Source organism: Manis javanica, chromosome 6, assembly GCF_040802235.1.
Source record: "Manis javanica isolate MJ-LG chromosome 6, MJ_LKY, whole genome shotgun sequence".
Taxonomy (NCBI): domain Eukaryota; kingdom Metazoa; phylum Chordata; class Mammalia; order Pholidota; family Manidae; genus Manis; species Manis javanica.
Window position 1 is genome coordinate 32,007,769 of NC_133161.1, and position 21,141 is coordinate 32,028,909.

General features: G+C 39.1%; 1 protein-coding gene across 1 annotated transcript in view; it reads right to left on the reverse strand.

The window, feature by feature from the left end:
• The window catches only part of CAPZA2 (capping actin protein of muscle Z-line subunit alpha 2), a 65,238-nt gene extending 57,879 nt beyond the window's left edge, over window positions 1–7,359 (reverse strand). Inside the window, exon 1 of the mRNA XM_017664033.3 lies at window positions 7,066–7,359. Within this exon, the coding sequence (XP_017519522.3) occupies window positions 7,066–7,344 (279 nt within the window). The 5' untranslated portion in view covers window positions 7,345–7,359. The remainder of the gene's footprint in view (window positions 1–7,065) is intronic.
• Window positions 7,360–21,141: the final 13,782 nt, after the last annotated feature.

Genomic DNA, 21,141 nt, shown 5'->3' on the forward strand with positions numbered 1-21,141 from the left:
CTGTTAGTCCATTCTTGGGTTCTGTGATTCTGCTGCTGTTTTGTTCCTTCAGTTTTCCCTTTCTTCTTATACTCCACATATGAGTGAAATCATTTGGTACTTGTCTGTCTCCACCTGGCTTATTTCACTGAGCATAATACCCTCTAGCTCCATCCATGTTGTTGCAAATGGCAGGATTTGTTTTCTTCTGATGGCTGAATAATATTCCATTGTGTATGTACCACATCTTCTTTATCCATTTATCTACAGATGGACACTTAGGTTGCTTCCATTTCTTGGCTATTGTAAATAGTGCTGCGATAAACATAGCGGTGCATATGTCTTTTTTAATCTGAGAACTTGTATTCTTTGGGTAAATTCCAAGGAGTGGGTTTTCTGAGTCAAATGGTATTTCTATTTTGAGCATTTTGAGGAACCTCCATCCTGCTTTCCACAATGGTTGAACTAGTTTACATTCCCACCAGCGGTGTAGGAGGGTTCCCCTTTCTCCACAACCTCGCCAACATTTGTTGTTGTTTGTCTTTTGGATGGTGGCCATCCTTACTGGTGAGAGGTGATATCTCATTGTGGTTTTAATTTGCATTTCTCTGATAACTAGCAATGTGGAGCATTTTTTCATGTGTCTGTTGGAATACTGCTCCTTTTGATAATTCTCTTCCAACTTCTCTGACTTGAGCACCTACTTGTACTAGGTATATGCTTCTACTTAAAGAGTCACTCCTCACCTTTGTATCTCTTCTCTTCAGCCTTAAATGAAAGTATATTCAAAAGTTATGCTCTCTGCCCTCTCTTCTTTGCTAAGTCCAAACTTGTTCTCCTAAAAGGCTTATCTTATCTCCAGGCTCCAACCCACAATGAGGGGATTTTCAAAGCTATGTAAAATCTCTGGGCCTGCATGTTACACTTTGTGATTTAGGGTGTACAGGATATTACTTTGATACACTTATATTAATGTGATTGCCACTGAAATAATATGTATCACATTACATCATTAAAGTACATTACTGTCTATATTCATCATACTGTGCATTAGATCTCAATGGCTTATTTTGTACTTGTTCAAGTTTGTACCCATAAACACCATCAATCTTATCCCCCCACCTCCCATCCCCTGGTAACCACCACTTCACTGTTTTTGTTTTTTTCCAAACATATTTGACTTTTTTGATTCTATACACAAATGATATCTAACAGTACTACCATTCTCTAACTGACTTAATCTTGCTTAGTATAATGTTAAAGTTCCACCCATGTTGTAATAAATGGCAGGATATCCTTCTTTCTCATGGCTGAATAATGTTCCATTATGCACAGAGCACATCAAAATGCCCAAGTTTAACTGAAGTTCTCCAACAGCCCTCAACACAATGAGTGAGGAGATGCCATACTAACCACCTCCCACCAATCCTCTGATGCTAAGAGTTTAGGCTGTTACTGCATTATATCTTTGGTAATTTTAATCCACCATCAATGTATGATGCATAATATTACTTACCACTAAAAAAAGGAAAAATGCTACCAATTAAATATCATAAGCCTTGTCACAATGAAGCCTGATTTCAGAGATTTTAAACTATGGAAAATTATGAGTTTTCTTATTGATTTCAATAAAATGTTATTTGGGTAAATGAATGAATGGGAAAGTAGTTCTAAGACACTGTTTACATTCATTGTCAATCAACAGAAACATTATGAACTAAAATGTGTAGGAAAAGTTCTCAGCATTAGATTCACAATGGAGTATGTAAATAAATGTCAGAGAAAGAATGTAGACTGTACATCTAACCTTCAAAATAAAATTTTTGAAATTCGCCTTTTTTGACACATACAAGTGGTTCTATGGAACACCTATGTTTTCTTTAATATGCATGAATACCTTGCAATAAATTATTACTTTACACAATTAGGCTTTTGGGTCAAAGCACTGAACCACAGGTCAAGTTTCCCTGTCATTCTTTTCAAAGGGGAAAATTACTTTGTACTCTCATCTCTAAATGTTTTTATATTCCAAGTTCTTACACTAAAATGCAAAATTCTACATATCTAACTATCCTTATTTTATGTAGACGGCTCCCAAATGTACTGAAAAAGTACCACAAATTTGCTTTAATGTGGAAAGTCTGAAAAATTCCACTAATGGTAGAGCATCTATCAAATTTTTGCTTCCTGTATGAATTTTTATATTTTATTGCTGCAATGACAGAAGTCATTCATCTATAGAATGAAATTAGAAATGACTATTTTCTACATTAATAGCTTACTAGTTGAATTTACTTTACAGTTAAGAATAATACGGATTTTACACATGGCAGCTTACCTTGTTTTTACTTGCAAACAAAATTTCTGAAGCCAAACTATGACAGTGTAGTGATGGAGAAATACATAAACTACTTATAAAGAATATTTAGCATGTGTAGGTGGTTTGAACCACAACTAATTTTACCACCTGTACCTCAAAGAACACCAGGGGTTTCATCTGACTGTATCTTTAAAATCTATAGCACTATTTAGAAATGAAAAGTTTAGGCATACTAGATTTTCCTTCAAAAATCTGCTTTTATATGCTACTTCTACTTTTCATAAAACTGTTGTTTTCTCTTAATTTTGTGAATTCATGATTCCTTTGTTCATTTACTCACTGAACCAATGTACTCATCACATGCAGTGTAGGACAGATGCTAAAGATGACATTACTTCTCCACTTAGGAATTCCAATAAAATAGGGAATAAAGGACAAGTAAGCAAGTAACTACTATGCCAAACTGTACTGAATACTAATGATGTGTTACAATGCTCAGAAGAGAGATTAAACTAGCTTCTGAGCTAAATCTTGAGGGATGAGTAACGATTTTCCCTTTTAAAAACTGGGACAGACCAGGGAGCAGTACCAACACTCAAAGTGGATAAGACATGAGCAGAGTTAAGACAGCTATGTTCTATTGTGTGTTTACTACATGTCAGGCAACATTTATGCTTACAGCAATTTAAGCAGAGATACTTCCGTTATATCCCCACATTTCAAAGGATACTGAGGCTGAGAGATTAAATAATTTACCTGAGGTACTAGATTTGGACTAGCATGCAGGTCTCTTTGAATTCAAAGCATGTTAAACAACAGTATATATAGGGAAAGTCAGAACTATTTAGGTTAGAATGGAATACGAGGCCATTGAAAGTGGGAATACCACTTTCAAGAGCTGGCATTGATGGAGGAGCATTGGAGTTGCAAGCAACTGTAAGTTTGGGAACCGAAAAATGACATATTAAAACATGGCTTAGATATATGAAATTGGAGGTATTAGTCTAGGAATTTTGTAATAAAAGCCTAGCAGTGGCAAATTCAACAGAAGGGAAGGACCCGGTATGATACATTCTTCTAACCCTACTCTTCTTCCTTTGGCTTTATTTCTTCCTTATCTGTGTAGTCACAGAACACATACAATCAATCTGTATTCTGTACACATAGTAAAATTTTGTTACTAAACAACAGTAGTTAATAACACAAATAACAACAGTCTGGACAACTAAGAGGTTATAAACCAAATAATATAAATGAATTAACTTTTCAAATAAATTACTTGTGTATGACACATTTTGATGACAGAAGTGACAAGACTTAGAAAACTGATTTTAAGGTACAGAGCACAAGGAGAAGAAAGATAAAGCTGAGGTTTAAAACCTGGATGGCTGGAATAATGGGAATAGAGAAATAAAGAGAAAAATGTGCAGGATGAGACAGATTTCTGCCCCTTTTTGTGTAGGGGTAAGGGGAGGGAGTTTATGAACTGACTTTCAGCAGTTTCCATTTGAACACATCTCTTTGTCTCATGGGAAAAGGACCATCAGATAAAAATGTATGACCAATGCTCAAGAAAGAAGTTAGAGCTGAGCTATGTACTCCAGACCTATCTACAAAGATACTAGAATTAAAGCTATAGGAGTGGCTCACCCTAATCGTTAGGGGAAGTTGGAAGGAGTGACGGGTAAAAACACTCCTTTCCAACCAATAACGAAGAGTCTTTTTCCTGGAGCTTGGAGTGACTTCCTGGATTTCTCACCTAGATAGGGGTCTGGGAATGGTTTTTCTTACTTGAGCCTTATACCACAAGTTTATATAATTTCAAATTCACATAAAGGCTTTACTAAGGAATGGAAAACTTGAACTGTTTGGTCTAGAGTTTCTGTAATTACGTAAAAAACTCAATGGGGCACACTACAGGAAATGAGTAATTTTAAAGAACTTCACTGTGCTTCTTCAGATAATTTTGTTTCCTATTAACCCAGTGGCCAAAGGTGAAAAGCTTATTAAATTTCATAGTGGTATCCTCAAAAAGCAATTGTACATACATGATTTTAAAAAGTAAAGATATCTACATTAATTTCTAAAATGCTTTCTACTTAGGGCATATATGAAACTATACTAGTTTCATAAAACTTAAAAGTGTTAACAGAGAAGGCAAATAGTGACTCTGGCATTTTACTACACTGATGTACAGTGACTGCATTGGGGTATGTGGTGGGGACTTGATAATATGCGTAAATGTAGTGACCACATTGTTTTTTCATGTGAAACCTTCATAAGAGTGTATATCAATAATACCTTAGTAAAAAAAAACATATGTGTTAAACAATAATAAACTTTGGTCTAAAACAAAGCACAAAATAAATTTAGAACCCAACACTATTCAATGTTTGGTATTTAAAATTTTTATTAAAAACAAAAGAACTATTGTTTCTTTTTCAAAATAAGCTAACAATTTAAAAACAAGGAGATAAACCCAGAGAGTTCCCATCATCAACTGTTAAGGTAGTTTATTGTCACAAGAGCAACACATTGGAGTCAGACAAACTCGGGTTTAAATACGACCTTTGCCACTTTCTACTTATATGTCTTTGGGTGAATTAAAGCTTTTGAAACCTTATTTTACTTATCTCTCAAATGGTAATAAAACCTATTCCAAACTTACAACAAATTAACTTATGTCTTGTCTAACTGAACCAGGCATATACAAAGTATAGTACTACATAATTCTCAAGAGCTTCCCCTTCCTTAGATCTGCAATCAATAATGAAAATTCCAAAAACATAAGTATTAAAAGCTTATTTTTGAAAATTACAAACAAGGTGGGAGAAAGAGTAATATGATTTAAATACTAAATTAATAATATCACCTTTAAATCCTTTCTAATCCCGTATCTAATGTCCTCCTCCCAAAAGATGAGAAGAACATTTAGATAACTAAGATGACAATTGAACCCAAAAGTTTGGTCAGTATTTTTCTTAAATTACTAGATACTGCAATGAAATCTCTATGTAAATATCTACAGAAAAGTCTTACAAAAACTCGAACTAAAAACAAAAACATCAAATTCCTTCAAATTAGAATTTTCATTTATCTACCCTTAAAATGTGTTGGGCAAGCTTAGAGAGTAAGATACCCTCCTCCCCACTTAGTACCCTGAGAGTGCCAGATAATAAGGAATCTTGTCATCTCATTTCGAAAAATCTTTGCTACTTTAGGCCTTTACAAGACATTACAGCTCTATATTAAGGCGAACACCGAGTACTCGCTCAACTTGATTTCTAGCCACTTGATCTACTAATCAACACTTCAAAACGGTAAAATAAAAACATAACATTCTTTTAAAAATTTTTTGGCACTACTTAATTTTGAATGTGCGTGTGAGCCTGCGTACATTTTCAGTTACTAATTCATGGTTATTTACCAATATTACACGTGTGAATACCAACTTTTGTGTATACGGGATCTGCCTACCAGGTCCGCGAATTAGGGATCATGGAGCGACCTTATTGCTCTCCCCATTGTGTCGTTTTATTATCACCTTCACAGAACAGAGAAAAGGATTTCCAAAATTGAAGATGAGACCCACACATTCACATGAGGAAGGTGACAGAATATTTCGGTGCAAAAAGACAGAATATAAAGACACTTGGAGCAGAATTCCAACTGAAAATATCCTCAGGCTTACATTAGGATTTCTTAAACACCACGATGTGTTTGTGTTTCACTGTACTGCTTTGGAACTCTTATAACACGAACATTGTTAAATTAAGTGTAGACACATCAAAAGCTGTAACTATCTTATTCAGAGTATGTCAGTTACTTCTGAGTCTGAGAAACGTCAAGGTTCACAAGTAGGGTCCCCTCCCCCATATTGGGGAATGGGGCCTCACACCCAAAGGAAAACTGCGAATAAGAGAGTAGTTCAATGATCAGATTTCTTATTTTAAATGCCTGAGAATTTAAGTCGTTCACTTGGTTCCAATGCTGTCACATCATCTAAGATACAGTGAAAGGAGCTACACAATCTCCCTCCTCCAGAAGAAGTCCAAGCAGGACGATGGGGCGCCACCAAATCCGGCCCTCAGGGGGGCTGCTGACAACCTGGGCCGGAAACAACTATGGGGTGGGGGTAGCTTTCTGTGAGCGACTCTGCTGCCTCGCAGGGAACACGGGAGATGCAAAGCCTACAGCTTAAGCCAAAAAAAGAAGAGAGACTTTCACGGGGAAAGGAAAAAAGCGCAGAGAAACAGGAAAGGAAGCATTCTGCTTCTGGGAGAACTGAAGGCCTGCTTTCCAAGCGATTTTTGCCCTCTTACCCCCTCACCCGGCTACACTCCCCAGCCAGGCCGTGGGGCTGAGCCCTGCCCTTGGGCCGCTCGCAGGCCGACCAGAGAGCCCCGCAGCCCCCACACTCGGTGCAGGGTCCCGCTGCCAGGCGGAGGGACCGGGTCCCCGGCGGCCGCCGCCCTCGCCGCCCCCTGCCCCCGCCCGCCGCGCTAGGCGCCGCCGCCCGGCTTCCACTTCCTATTTTCGGAGCACACACCCTACAAGGAGCGGAGCGGAGCAAGCAGGCCCGGCAGAGCTGCCCCCGCGCGGGGCCTCGGGTGGCCGACAGGGGCAGGCACTAGGGCGCAGCGGAGAGAGGGAGGAAGGGCAGCTGAGCGCGCAGACCAGTGTCCTTCTCCGGCCCCGCTCCAGGCAGATGCGCCGGGCTCTGCCGGCTCCGGACAGACGGGCTTCGCCACCCCCGCGGCTCTTACCTTCTCGTCATCAGACAACTGCTCCTCCAGATCCGCCATTTTCCTTCTGGCGACAAACGGCGGCGGCGGCGGCCACCTGACTTCCCCCTTTCCGTACGGTCCTCTGCGCCGCGCGCCCCCGCCGGGGGAGGGGCCCGCAGCCCAGGCCACCGCGCACGCGCCCAGGGAGCCCCGCCTCCCTCCACCGGGCTCTGAGGGCCGGAGCGCGGTTGTGCGCGTGCGCGGGCGTCTCGGCGGCCCGGGAAGGGGGAGGTGTCTCCTGCTGTCAGCTGCGGGCATGCCAGAATCCCGAGTGTGGGAATCTGCTCTCCAACGACCATATGGACTCGGTCTGCGACAGAGTACATTCTGAGCCCTCGATTATGTTCCCATTAAGCCCTGAACACTACCAACTAAAATGTGAAAAAGTGTACGAATAGAGGTTCTTTAAACATTTTTTTTAATTACTAGAAAAATATTCAGCTTTCATTAAAATGTAATACAACCAAGTCCCTTAATTGAAAAATGCTCTTGACATATTCTTTCATTAAAGAAACGTTAATTGGTCCTTTATTGTGTGCAGGGTACTGTGTTTGCTTTTGAGGATGTACAATGTTAAGCAAAAACCAGAGAAACCTCTGTTCTCAAGAGGCCAACTGACTATTCCTTAAACACAATACTGAGCAGTTGAGGAAGGCACTCTACTATTGCAGGGGAGTTCAAATTTATGTGCGACATAGATCTTAGTCTGCTGAGGATTGCCAGATTAAATCACAGAGCCCAGTAAAATTTGAATTTCAGGTAAACAATATATATTTTAAGTTGAAATATGTCCCCTGAAGCATTTGAGATATACTAAAAAATTATTCATTGTTGTCAAGTTTTACTGGACATCCATTACTTTTATTTGCAAAATCTTGGAATCTTTTAAAACTTCCAAGTTTAACTAGAAACTAAAGATGTAGTCAAAGCTGTATATATGAATTGGTTAGAAATCTTGTTATAATGCAGTTGCTCATTTAGTAGGTCTGGGATGGGGCTGGAGAATCTGCATTTCTAAAAAGCTCCGAGGTGACACCAGTACTACGGGTCTGGAGCCCACACTTCGAGTAGCAAGGCCTTAGGGTTTAGATAGGAGTTAAAACTTTAATCACCTAAACGAATACAATGTATATGTCAATTATAGCTCAATTAAAAAAAGTTTTTAAAGTTTTATTCAGTAGAAAATGAGAAGCTCTTGACAACTTTTGAAACAGTGACATGACATCAGAAATAGCGAGATGAATTTGACACCTGCATGTGTCACGTGAGAGTCCCTTAAAAAGTTCAAATAACTATTCATATGCAAAACACTATTATAACCAATTTACTGGGTGCTCATAGTGTGTGAATCATTGTTTCTTCTGGATGGAAAGCACACAGAATCCGGGCTATTGAACAGCTCATAGTCCAGGAAGGGGAAACTTGCTGACACATGCGGCAAAAAAGCAGGTGTCTGTTGAGTGTAAATGCTGCAGAGAAGGCATAATAGAGAATAAACCACACAGTTTGGCCAAGGACCTCACTGGATGCCAATAAATAACATGTTTACTGTTTGTAAGTCCTTGCTTCACTGATTTCTCACTGCAACCTCAAGAAGTAAGGTATTTATAAAATTTATAACCATTTTACAAGAGAAAACCTAGGCTAAATATTTGTCCAAGACTGCATGCACTTAAGTGACTAAGTTGGGTTCAGACCCCAGGCCATCTTATTCTGTATTCCATTGTCTTTCCTCTTCAAAATCTCTCTTTGTCTCTCTCTAAAGCCTAGGCACTCTCCATCAAATAAAACCAAGACTTTCTCATCCCATCAGTTTTATTCACCACCACCTGCTGCATCAGCATTATTTCTGGGGTATTTTTCTTCTGCTTTTTGATTTCTGTTTACTTAGCAGCACCTTATATCAATAACTCATACACATTGGGTACTAAGTAAATGTTGTTGCTTGACTGATTGGCTGCTCTTTTCCTCTAGAAACCTCACCCAAATCTGGTAATGTTTTGCAATAATTTGAATCAGACTATGTTTATAATAGTAACCTTGGTGATATTTACATGTGGCTCCCCATAGTGACACAGCCAGCAATTATGCATAATTTCTGATAATCCTTTCAAGAACTTCCCAATACCACCTTCTAGATACAGCTAAAAGGACTTACAGAATTCATGAAACCTAGGAATTCTGGAAAGATTTCAAGCCAGTACACAAAATAGGTATAAAAATTGAATGACCATTATATGACTTCAAGTAGAAATGTACTGGTATTCTTGACAATCAGTTATTTTATGATGTAGAGAAAAGAAATAAAATATTCCTCCCCCAAAACAATTCTACCTATTAAGTTAGAATTTCTACTCTTTTCTCATTTAACTTCTAAACTCACCTTTCCTCTACATATTAGTGGTATAATACTGACCTTCCCAATTAACTACCCAAAATCTGATTTTTTAAAAAATTCTTCCTTCTGTAAGGTTTGTTTTTAAATTACTTGTGGGCTTAGTCTATTTTCCTGTGGATGTGCTCTATGTCCTCAACTAATTTTAAGCTTGTCAAAGTCAGAGGTTTCCTCATTTCATAAACTACCAGTATTAGACAACTAATATTTGGTTGGTTGTTACTCTCTCATGATCAATTAACATAACTGGTTTTAAAAAATGTCCTTTAAGGCAGCAGCAAAGTGTCAAGCTTCATGTATATTTTAAAAGTAATTCTCTTTCTAAATCAAATAATTGCCTTAACTTTTGGCTCCTTGTAGTTGAGTGTGTCCTATTTCCTCAGCTGTATTTGTAAACATCCACACAAGTGACCCTCTTGTAGAAGCCTGACATTCTAGAGGTGCCAAGAAATTCTCGAAGAAAGTCATTTACTAATTCCTCCTCCCTCCTGAATGTGCTGTCTTTCATAATTTGGCTCATACACACCTCACCAAACCTGCCTCTGCCATTGCCCTAAATGCACACATCACTGAAACATACAAAGCTATCTACTTACACATCATGCTCTCTCATGCCTCTGTTGAAGCCCTTTCTGGAATTTCTTTGCCTTTTAAAATTTGGTTCAATTATCCCTTTTTTTCCATGAAACCCACATTGAATTCTCTAGCTAAAACTAGTAATTTCTTCTTCTAGATTCCCATAGAAAGTTTTCCATTTATTTTTGCCATGTACTTTAATGGTAAGGTACAGATTTTATCTTCAGCAAATCCTGGGTTCTGATCTTAGTTAACTGGGTGACTTACTCTGGAGGCTTTGGTTTCTTCACCTATACTTTGAGGTTAGTAATGGTACCTCCCTCATTGGACTTCTGTGAGGATTTAATGAGATAGTACAGACAGAGTGCTTAGCACCCAGTGCAGGCATTAGCAAAAGTCTCAATACATGTTAGCCATTATCATCATATTATAATACCAATCCACTCCTTGAGAACATAGCCTATGTCTTACTGAGTTGTCTGACAAATACAGAGTCTGACACATGGGTACTTAAAAATCTTTGTTGGCATACATATTAACTGAATGTCTCTTTCATGTCACATCTCTAAATGGGAGCTGAAAAATTGAGCTAGCCCCCCATATGTGATTGATAGCATCCCCTAAAGTGTGACTCTGGAACTCCAGGAGAGCATTTTCCCCAAAAACCCCCAAATACTCCTATCCTTTACTATGCCATATTTAGTCACCACTTAATACTGAGTTGATTCCTGCTTTGAATTTGTCTGTCACTGTAAGTTGAAGCCTTTAGCATCTTCACACAATGTCCCAAATGAAGTACAGGACATGGGGAGTGTCCGAGGTGATCCTTTAGGGTGAGGCAAGGAAATACTAAAGCTTCCATTTATTTCTATTTACTTATTTGGATTATTATTACAAAAAAGATATATAAAAAATATGGTTTACTCCTTCCAAATCCCATTCCCTTTCCTTTTTCCTTTTTCCCACAGGTAACCACTAACCTGAATCTGATGTTTATCATTCCTACGCATGTTGGTACTTTTTCAACAAAGGACTATTTCCTTTTCATCTTTTTTTTACCCACTTAATGTGGTATCCAATTCAAAAAGCACTTATGGAATGAATTCATGAATATGATTTCTTTGCATAGTCTTGAAAACAATGTGGATAGAGAACATTAGACTAATTTCTCACTTAAAAAAAAAATCTCCCTATATGGCAAACATAAATTTTGGGGAATGAGTGAAAAATTAAGTTGGAAAGGTGAAGCAACAAAATAAACAGATTTGCTGATAATGAATGAAAAGATAGATTTTTTACCCTTAATGTCTGATAATACCTTTAACTCTTATTTGGACTAAGTAATAGCAGAACAGCAACAGAGCAGATAAAGAAATTTGTCATTTGTGCTTCCCCAAGCCGCACCAACCTATTCAACTGCGTTTTGCTAACTCGAGTCTAATCCAAAGAATTGCAGGAGTACCTGCTCAGATTTCTCCCTCCCAGCTCTGTGGAGGCCCCACAATAATTCGTGCACATTCAGAAAGGCTTACCCCTCACTCTTCCTCTGCCTTTTGGCCCTTGGCCATTATCACCTGTGCTGCTCCCTGTCTCATCAGACATCTCCCAGAGCTGTAGCCCTGATGTCTTTCCTCCGTTCATCATGCTCCCCTCAAGGACATACAGCTCAGGGTTCATGTCACCACCTCTTACTCTTATGACTTTAGCTGCACCCATTGCGGGGAGATGCCGGATGATCTCCAGTCACTGTCCCGGGCTGTCGTTGAGGGGGAACCTGTTTTCTCCTGTGAGCTGCTTCTGGTATGGAAAGCCGTGGCAGACACTGTTAAGTACTCTGACCAGAAGCTCTCAGACCACTTAGACTATTTCCATGCCTCAGAGCTTCTTGCATCTGCTTCACACAGTCAGAAATTCTCCTTTGGAGACTTTCTTATGCTACTGGGGCTACTTTGCCAGCAAGCAGAGAGCTGGGAGTTTAGGTCTGGTGGAGAAGCTCCTTAGCTAGCAGCTGGCAGATGATGGAGCACGAAAACCCAGCTCTGTAGCCTCAGGTCAGAACAACTCTGAGATGTAATTTACATTTCGCATTTTCCCCGAGAAAGCCAAGCTCAGTTTGCCTCTTTCCCCTTTCCTGGGAGTTGACTGAGGGATTCTGAAAAATTGTCAGATTGGGAACACGAGAACAGCAGTAGAAAAGCAGCTAAGGTTTGGCACATGAGGGCGCTCTGGTGCTCCAGCTTGGGAGTGGGAGGCCAGCACCTCATCAGGGTTGGTGTAGCCTTGAGGATGAGCTCTAAAATACTGATTTGGAAAGATTTTACTCTTGCCTTGGTAAGATTATCCCTGGGAACAGAGTAGGGCTAATTTTGCAAATGTGGAGAGAAATAGAGCACCAGGAACTCACCTGAATTGGATCTGATACTGCAGAGCAGAGAGGTGAAATAGAGAATTTTAAACTACAGGACATGATCCATATCCTAAAGTAACATATCCCGGTTGTGAAAGGCTAGAATTTAATATATAAAAAGATCAGCCTACAAAGCAATATATGACAGCTGCAAAATAAATGGTACAAATGAGAAATGTTTTCTTTATATATATGAGATTGGATGCAACACATATTGAAAAAAATGGATGAAAGGATGAAATATAGACTTTTAAATTCTGCTCCTCTAATGTAGTTCTTTATCTGCTACACTGCCTATCTCATGACAACAGTGTGAATTTAAAGCACATTACAATGTTAAATTATTAATATTTACTTTTACTCTAAATATCAATACTCCAAGAGAAAATCAAGATTCTGAAAATAATATAATTGCTTCTATGAGTTTATATACCAACTGCTTCTTGGATGAATTGGCTTAGTTTGGGAAACAGTTTCCTGATTTCACAATATTTGAAATAATGAGCCAAAGTAAGAGATTAATGTAGAGCAGAACATATTAGAATAGACTGTTGTGAGTGGTATTGAAGAAAAGGATTCTGCATCTTGGGAAAATAATTTCCTTTATAAGAAAGCCTCATATTTTCAGTCTAACATTTCTATATTTTAATTTATGGGAAAAATAGTTGTATGAATCCACTGATTTCACTAGGCTCAATTTTCTTATCTGTTAAAAAGGAAACACAAATAATATCTACCTCACTGTGTTCTGTAAGGATAAAATGATGTATAAATGTTGCATACTTTATATATAAAGCATTGCTGTTTGTAATTCACAGTCTGATGGAAATTGAATTCTAATCATTCATCTTCACTGTGATACCTTTAATGAATATATGAAATACTTGCCCAAATGTTTAACTTTTCATTTATATGAAACATTGAAAAGATATTTCTCCCAGTTTGCTTTGACATTGTCATATCTTGTAACTGTCATGGATAAAAAAGGTCTTATCCAAGATAGGAAAGAGTATTGGCTTAGAATAAGGTTTCAGACATGTTTTTTTCTTTTTTTCACTTAAAATGTCCATTGATCTCGGACAGGTTTCTCAACATCTTCATCCAACTCAAGATTTATTATGAAGCTTGGATGAAATAATGTATGAAAGGTGCTTCATAAAATAAAAAGTGCTGGATGAATGTAAAGGATTATCATTAAAGTAATTTTGATTTATGACATCAGCAACCAGTCATTCACCTTTCTTCCAGTTGTGCCTCTGGTGTACTCAAGTCTAATAATGCATGCGCAGTTCTTCAAAAACCCTTTACTGTGCTTCTATTACACATCAGCACACTTCTAGTCACTGGAGACATAGCCATGAACAAAACAGAAAAGGTCCCTGCCTTCATGGAGCTGATTATTTAGAGAAGAAATGGATGGTAAACAAATAATCACTCAAATCACTATGTTATTATAATTGTGATAAGTGTAGTGAAGGGAATACACAGGGTGATGTGAGTGTATAAACTGGGAGATAATTCTCAACAGGCCTCTCACGTTGCTGCACGTCTTGCAAGCAGATGATTACTCTATTCTGGACTATCGTTTTAAAAGAAACCTGCATAGCCATCAACCTTAGAAGATACTGACTACCTCCAGAGCAAAACAGAAGCATGCTTACTTCCCATTGTAAAAGACTAGGGTTCTCTAAGCTCAGGGTTCCTCTTCTGCAATGTACCCCATGACACATGCGGCCTTCCATCTGAATTTGTATGTGCTGCCAAATGAGACCTGGGGACAAGAGAAATTAATGCAAATAATGATGATGCTTTTGTGTCTTGATGTGCCATGAGTAATAAAGCCCTTTGTCTTCTGCAAGGGGTCTCATGTTTTCTGCCAGCATCCATGTATCTGTAGTAGGCTAAGTTGTTTGCTTGGAAGCAGGGCAGAATCACAGACCCATTTAAAAAGGGATTGATTCTAGACAGTCATTTAAGCCTCTAAATCTAACCTCTCTCCAATTCATTTTAAAAATACATTCTATTTCACAATGCAATGCTTCAAATATGCAGGCCAGAATAGAGATTAATATCATAAACACCTGCATGTTCACAGTCCAGCTTTATCAGATGTTAACTAACTAGCCTCATGTCATATGTCTTTTACTAGACGTTAATGAATAAAGCATTGTTCACAAAGTTGAGGTTCCGGTGTCTTCCTCTCTCATCTCATTCTCCTGTCTATCCCTACCTCGCTGAGATAAACACTATCTAGATTCAATGTGTATCATTCTGTGCTGCTATTTTCTCCACATAATATTTTATTATTTTATCAACAACAGTTTATATGTAAATGGATGGACAAGGTGATTAAGAACCTTACTGCTCAAGCACATATTTCATTGTGTAAGGATAGGACAATACTGCTAATGATAAATGAAGGCTTCTGGGAGAAGATCAACAAAATGGTCTGGCTTCAGCACTTCTGTGAGTTTACTAGTGTTTGGTAGGGGAAGTCAGGGAGCATGGCTGTGAGTGAGTTTCAGGCAACACTAGGGCACCAGTCGGTAGTAGAACATGGTTTGAGACATCTACCAGGAATGAGGGGGGCGTGGGGGTCTCTGTGTATCCTGATCCCAGGCTCGCCAGGGCCATCCTCCCACTCTCAGGTTTAGGTTGAAGCAGTGTACTTCTGGGGTGAGACCAAGGTCCGAAGATGGTCTAAGCAGGTGATTCTTGCACTGGGCGTGGAGGAGAGAGCAGGCACTTCAGCACATGGTCAAAGTAAGCCAAGTACAGACATAGACCTGAGCCAGGCTCACCTCAGCCCTTGGCCTTCAGATCACAGTAGGCATTATTATCCTGATGGCCCATAAGAAGTCCTTATTCTTGAGGCACATTGTGCTCCAAGCTGGAACATGTCCCCTCCGGTGTCTCCCTGTCTCATTCTCTTGGAGATTCCTTTAGTCCTCTGCGTCGAGTCTATCTGGGATCTCCTATGTCATGTCAGATCTCCTCTTCTCTGTTTCCAATGACTTTCTCTTTATTTACTCTTATATTTGTAGGACATATTGTCCAGAAGCTTCCTGAGAAAAGGTAGGTAAGGAATAGATTTTTGCAACTGTACATATCTGAAAACATCATGCCCTTGTAGTTGACTGATAGTTTGGATGTATATGGAATTCTACACTGGAATCATTTCATTCAGAATTTTGACAGCACTATTCCATTGTCTCTAGAATTTTTTATTTTTTAATCGGTGACATTTTTCCTAAGTGTTCTGAAATGTCACAATGGAATGTCTTTTCATCCATTTTAGTGGGTCCTTTGGATCTTTCCAACCCAGAAAAGCACATCCTTCAGTTCTGAGAAACTTTAAAATTACTTCATTGATGATTTCCATTCTTCTACTATCTAAATCTTTCTGCATTTCTAGTTAATTGATGCATTCTGTCTCATGCGTTGGTGCTTGATTTTTTTTTTTAATCTTTTCCTCCCTATATTTGCATGTCTTTTCCTTTTTGCTCTTCTTTTTAAGTAACAGCCCTAACTTGACAACTAAGTTTTTCCTTTTATTTGTTATCTGCTCACGTTTATGAGTATTTGACTAAGTAGTTCAGTTTTACTATAGGAATATCTGATTGGACCATTTTATGGTTCCCATTCTGTGTTTGTCAGAATCCCCAGAGCAGACTCTTCAAATCGGCCAGAGGAGAACAAGCCTGGCTAATAGTATCTTTGAAGCTAAGTAGAGGAAGAAGGCTGGCTCTCTCAGCAATCGCCATCTAGATGTTCCTTTAATTCCTATTTTTGGCATGGTATCTTCACCAGCTATGCTCAGAATCCACCAGTCCAGAATCCCTTTATTTTACACTCTCAGCGAATAAACTTCCAGACCCCTGCCAGGGTGGGGAAAAGGGCAGTGGCTCAGCAGTACAGAGCAGGGAAGGGATGAGGACCTGCCCTCTCTCAAACAGCCTTCATCTGGTCCTTCCGATTTGGGGTCCCACTTCACCCCAATTTCCAGAAGTGCTTGGTGCTACCAAGTCATGACCCCTTGAATTTTCTGTGGGTACAAATGAGGCTGACTCTTGGCTTTTGCCACCACCAGTTTAGGATTTGGCTTTTTAAGGTCCCCAAGTCTGCTGCAATCCTCCCTCTGTTTTCTGGCCTCAAAAATCTAGAGCTGTTGTATCCTTTCCTTTTCTCCATTGTTGGGTGTTCATTAATTTAAAAAAAATCTTTTCAGTCGGGTTTTGTGAGGGAGGGAAAATCCGATACATGTCTTCACTTTACCAACTTTACCTAGACCCTTCAGTCCATTTAACACTAAAGCTGGAAGCAGCACCCGGCCTCAGGTTCACACGTGCAATGTCTTATCATGTACAGATATTACTCATAGTGTTGGTTTTGCTTTCTTGTTTAGTTTCCAAACACATTGTGTTTTTCAAAATATCAATCTGTTAGTGTCACTCTCTCCCCATGACTCCTATTTCAGCAGCTTTCTACAAAGCCTTTAGATAAAGATAAAATTCTCAGGCATGATAATAGAGGGATAAATTTATAGTGAAATATATACTTCTTCAGCTCAATGCTGTGTTCTTTCAAATTCAAATACAGTTTGAATGCCTGTAGGAAAGATTTTACACTCTCCATTTTACTGCAGGTTCTGTGATACCCTCTTGTCATTTTGTACATTATGTGCCCAACCCCTAAGGTGTTAAGTCATGGTCGCTCATGTTTGGTGTCTCTGGTTTGTCGTGTCATTACTTCTGTCATTCTCCCAGCTCCACCACTCTGGCTTTCTCTGGGTTCTTTGTAAGCTTCATGATCCCTCTTCCACTGGAACTCTGAATATACAATTTACTCTGCTTGTAATTCCTTTTTTCTCTTTAATGCTACTCTCCTTCAGATCTCTACTTGGTTGTTTCTTCTGTTTTCTGACCTTCCTGATCAGGCCAAGTGTCCCATTACAGGCTCACCTAGCACCATGGAGCTATTTACATTTCTTTGTATGTTATTTGGTTGGTGTCCACTTCCTTCACCTAAATTAAAAGCTTCAATGGGATAGGATCTAGGTCTGTTTTGCCTTCTGTTGCATTCACAGTGCCTAGCACAGAACATGGCTCAGAGTAGGTACTTACTATTTATTAAATGAATGAATAAAGCTGATACCTGAAGAGTAAGTAGTAAATAAAAGATGAGTACTGAGGACAGTTTCCAGGTCCAGAAAACATAGGATGATAAGCTTGGTGGATTTGAAGAAAGGGCTGAAAGACAACGGCTGTGGCTAGAGCCATGTATGTGAACCTGGGGAGGTGATTCTAGATGGAGGTGGAAGGATCAGCAGGGGCCAGATTACAGGAGGTCTTTTAAGCAATGTGAACTTTTTCTAAGAGCAAGAAAATTTTAATGGGGGAATTATATACCCCAGATACTATGTGAATGGGCTGGAACTGGCAAAAATGAATGAGGGAAGGCTAGTTAGAAGGTTATTCTCCTAGTCTAGGCAAGACCTGATAGCTTAAATAGGAAAAGGTGATAAAAATGGAAAAAAGTACCAAAGGATGTTTTAGCAGGCACAAAATTTGGTGGTGGATTGGCGATAGGAAGTGAAGAAAAGAGAACTGTCAAAGGTGACACTCAGATTTCTGCTCTGACCAACTGGGTGAACATAGGTACCATTTACTAAGGTGGGAAAGATTAGTGGAAACAGTTTTGGGGAGAAGAAGGGAGCACAATTTTTGGATGCTTCTTTGAGATGCATGTGAGCTATCTGAGAAGATGTGCTGAGAAGGCAGTTGAACATATGAGTCTGAAGCTGAGAGGAGAGGTCTGGATTGGAGATAAAAAATAGGGAGTTGTTTGCATATAGTCATATTTAACTGAAGGTGGCAGGTAAGCTTATCTATATAAATGGTGGGATGGGAAGATAAGAGGCCTGAAGATAACCAGTCTAAGAAAGAAGTCAACATAGTAGAATGTTGTGGGCCCACACTGACATCTACACTAGTGATTTTGATGTGGGAGCTGGAGTGGGGGCAGGAGTAGACAAAATCTGAGGTGGGTGAGACTTGAAAGAAAGGGTCATTGAGCTGGGTTGGACAAGGTCATTTAGGGTGAGGTCAATTAGGTGAGAGACCAAGGTACTAACTGCTCATCAAATGAACACCTACGCAGATTATGTTGATGAAAGAGCTGGAGGGAAGACTGAGAGCTGGGTCTACAGACTTCAGGGAATGGACAGGAATGAGCGAGTCAGTAGATAATGGGAATGTGGATGGGGAGTGGGGAAACAATTGAATGGTACAAGCCAGGTTAAAGTATTTTGTGTTTTTTTTAGGCAGCAATAAGGTATTTTTATTATTTGAGTTTTACAAATAAAAGCCAAAACAAAAGCAAAAAACCAAACCTAAAACCATCTGAACTAAGAAAACAATGAAAATAAAATAAAAAACAAAATGTATTGCAATGATTTGCCTGCTTCTTTATTTAAGCATTCAGGCTTATTTTTAGAGCATAACAACAATAAACAAACATCAAATCATCCAAAAAAGTATTATAGTAAAACACAGTAATATAAGAATATAAAGATATTGCCTCCTTAACCACTTTTTGACATCTAGACCCACACCTGAACACTCTGAAAAACAAAAATAGAAGTAGAAATGTTGGAGGCATACGTAAGTGGAAGTACTGTTTGGCATGACTAGCTTGCTTTTCTTTGGTGATAAATATTTAAGACTTTACCACATTAACTGTTAACGGTGTCCTTTATGGACTAGGTAGCTTAAATTTATAGATCACCTATTCCATTGTTAAACTTGAAAGTAAATAATCATTTGTTTTGTATATTCTGGTAGTCACTTTCAATAAGATAAAGTCACTGAATTATGGGTTAAATTGCATTACATTATTGGTATTCTAATCCTGTCAAATTATATAAACAAGTTTATGAGAATTTTGACCAATAAAATGATTAGCCTTGAAAGAATTCACACACACAGTTACCACATATCTATTAGCACAAGTAACAAATTTGAAATGCGATACATAAAAATAGCTCTGTAACCACTTACATAAAATTTCTCCCTACCTTCCCTTCTGAGCATCAGTGAAGTTTTATGGACTACCAACATTTGTTACTTTAAGGGGTCACATTTTTACCAAGGAAACTCCTAAAAGGGTCTCATCTGTAGTAACCATATCCCACTAAGAAAAAGAGACTTCATGGGGGATTAGAAGAGAAGGCCTTTATTTTACATTTGTTTGTCACCTAAAAAAGAGTGGCTTTCTTTTAAAAAAAAAAAGGGAGCAAAAAAAAAAAAAAATAACCTAGTGTTGTGTGTGTTTGTTTTCATGGTTGATAAATACTCACCATGAGAAAAACTACATCTAGTTTCTGTGCTAGTTATCATTTTTAGTTACAGAGATCAGAGTGGAGATACCTTGGTTCTGAAGCACTTATTAGAAGGAAACTGGGGAACTAAGGAAGACAGGCTCCCGGGGATGAGACCTCCAGAACAGGAATGCTCCTGGTTCAAAGTAGAAAACTCAGAACCTCAGTACATCTCAGCCTCCAGGCTGCTTTCAGGGCCTGGAAGATCATTCCAGACTGCAGCAAGGTTGCTCTAGCAGGTAAGTTAGCTGCTCGAATTATCTATCCCTCCTCTGCCCTTAGCCATTAATGAGACAACTTCTTTTCCTCTCTGCGGCCACCATTTCCAAAGTTATAAATCAATTAACTCCTCCTACTCCCACGCCTTCTCAGTTGTCTGAAAAAGCAAAAATAAATTAGAAGAGACCAGAGGGGATGTGGTTGGAGGAAGGTAAGTGCTACTCAAAGGAAGTAGAAGGTCCTTACTACTTCACTGAGGGATTTCTGGTTACTCAAGGATTTGGGGATCCTCATGATCCCACTATTGACTTAGCTACTCTCAGGTCTTCAGTTCCAGCTTGCAGGAAGGAGAATCTGACTGGCAGTACCTGTCATCTCTGCTGTAAAGGTCTCATTCCAATATGGCCTCATAGTCTACTCTTCAGTGCCTCTCTCTGGCCAGACAGCTGGTAAAACATTATTTCTGTGTGTGTTTATGAAGTTTCTCTGGAAGAGATAAGCATTTGAATCAGTAGACTGACAGTAGTATAATAGATCTTGGCAAAGATCTCCCTTGCCTTTGCAGATGGGCACCATTCACTCAGCTGAGGGCCTGAATAACCAAGAGGAAGGAGGAAGGGCAAATTCACTCTCTGAGCAGATACATCCATCTTCGTCTGCCCTTGGGCATCAGGGCTCCTGATTCTTGGGCATTCAGATTTAGAGATGTACACCCCTCTCCTTTTTTTTGGGAGTTAAACTGAATTACACCACCAGGTTTCCTGGTTCTCTAGCTTGTAGATGGCAGATCAGCAGATGGTGAGACCCCCTCGGCCTCCATGACTACTTGGGCCAATTTGTATAATAAATCTCATGTGTGTGTGTGTGTGTGTGTGTGTGTGTGTGTGTGTGTGTGTGTGTGTGTGTGTGTGTGTGTGTGTGTGTGTGTGTGTGTGTGTGTATACATCCTATTGGTTCTGTTTCTCTTGAGAAACCTAATACAGTAATGTGTAAAATTTTCCTTTCACTCGTAAATGATAACAGTGATTTTCAACTTGGATAATAATCAGCTAGATGGTGCCTTTGCTTTTGTTTTTAATC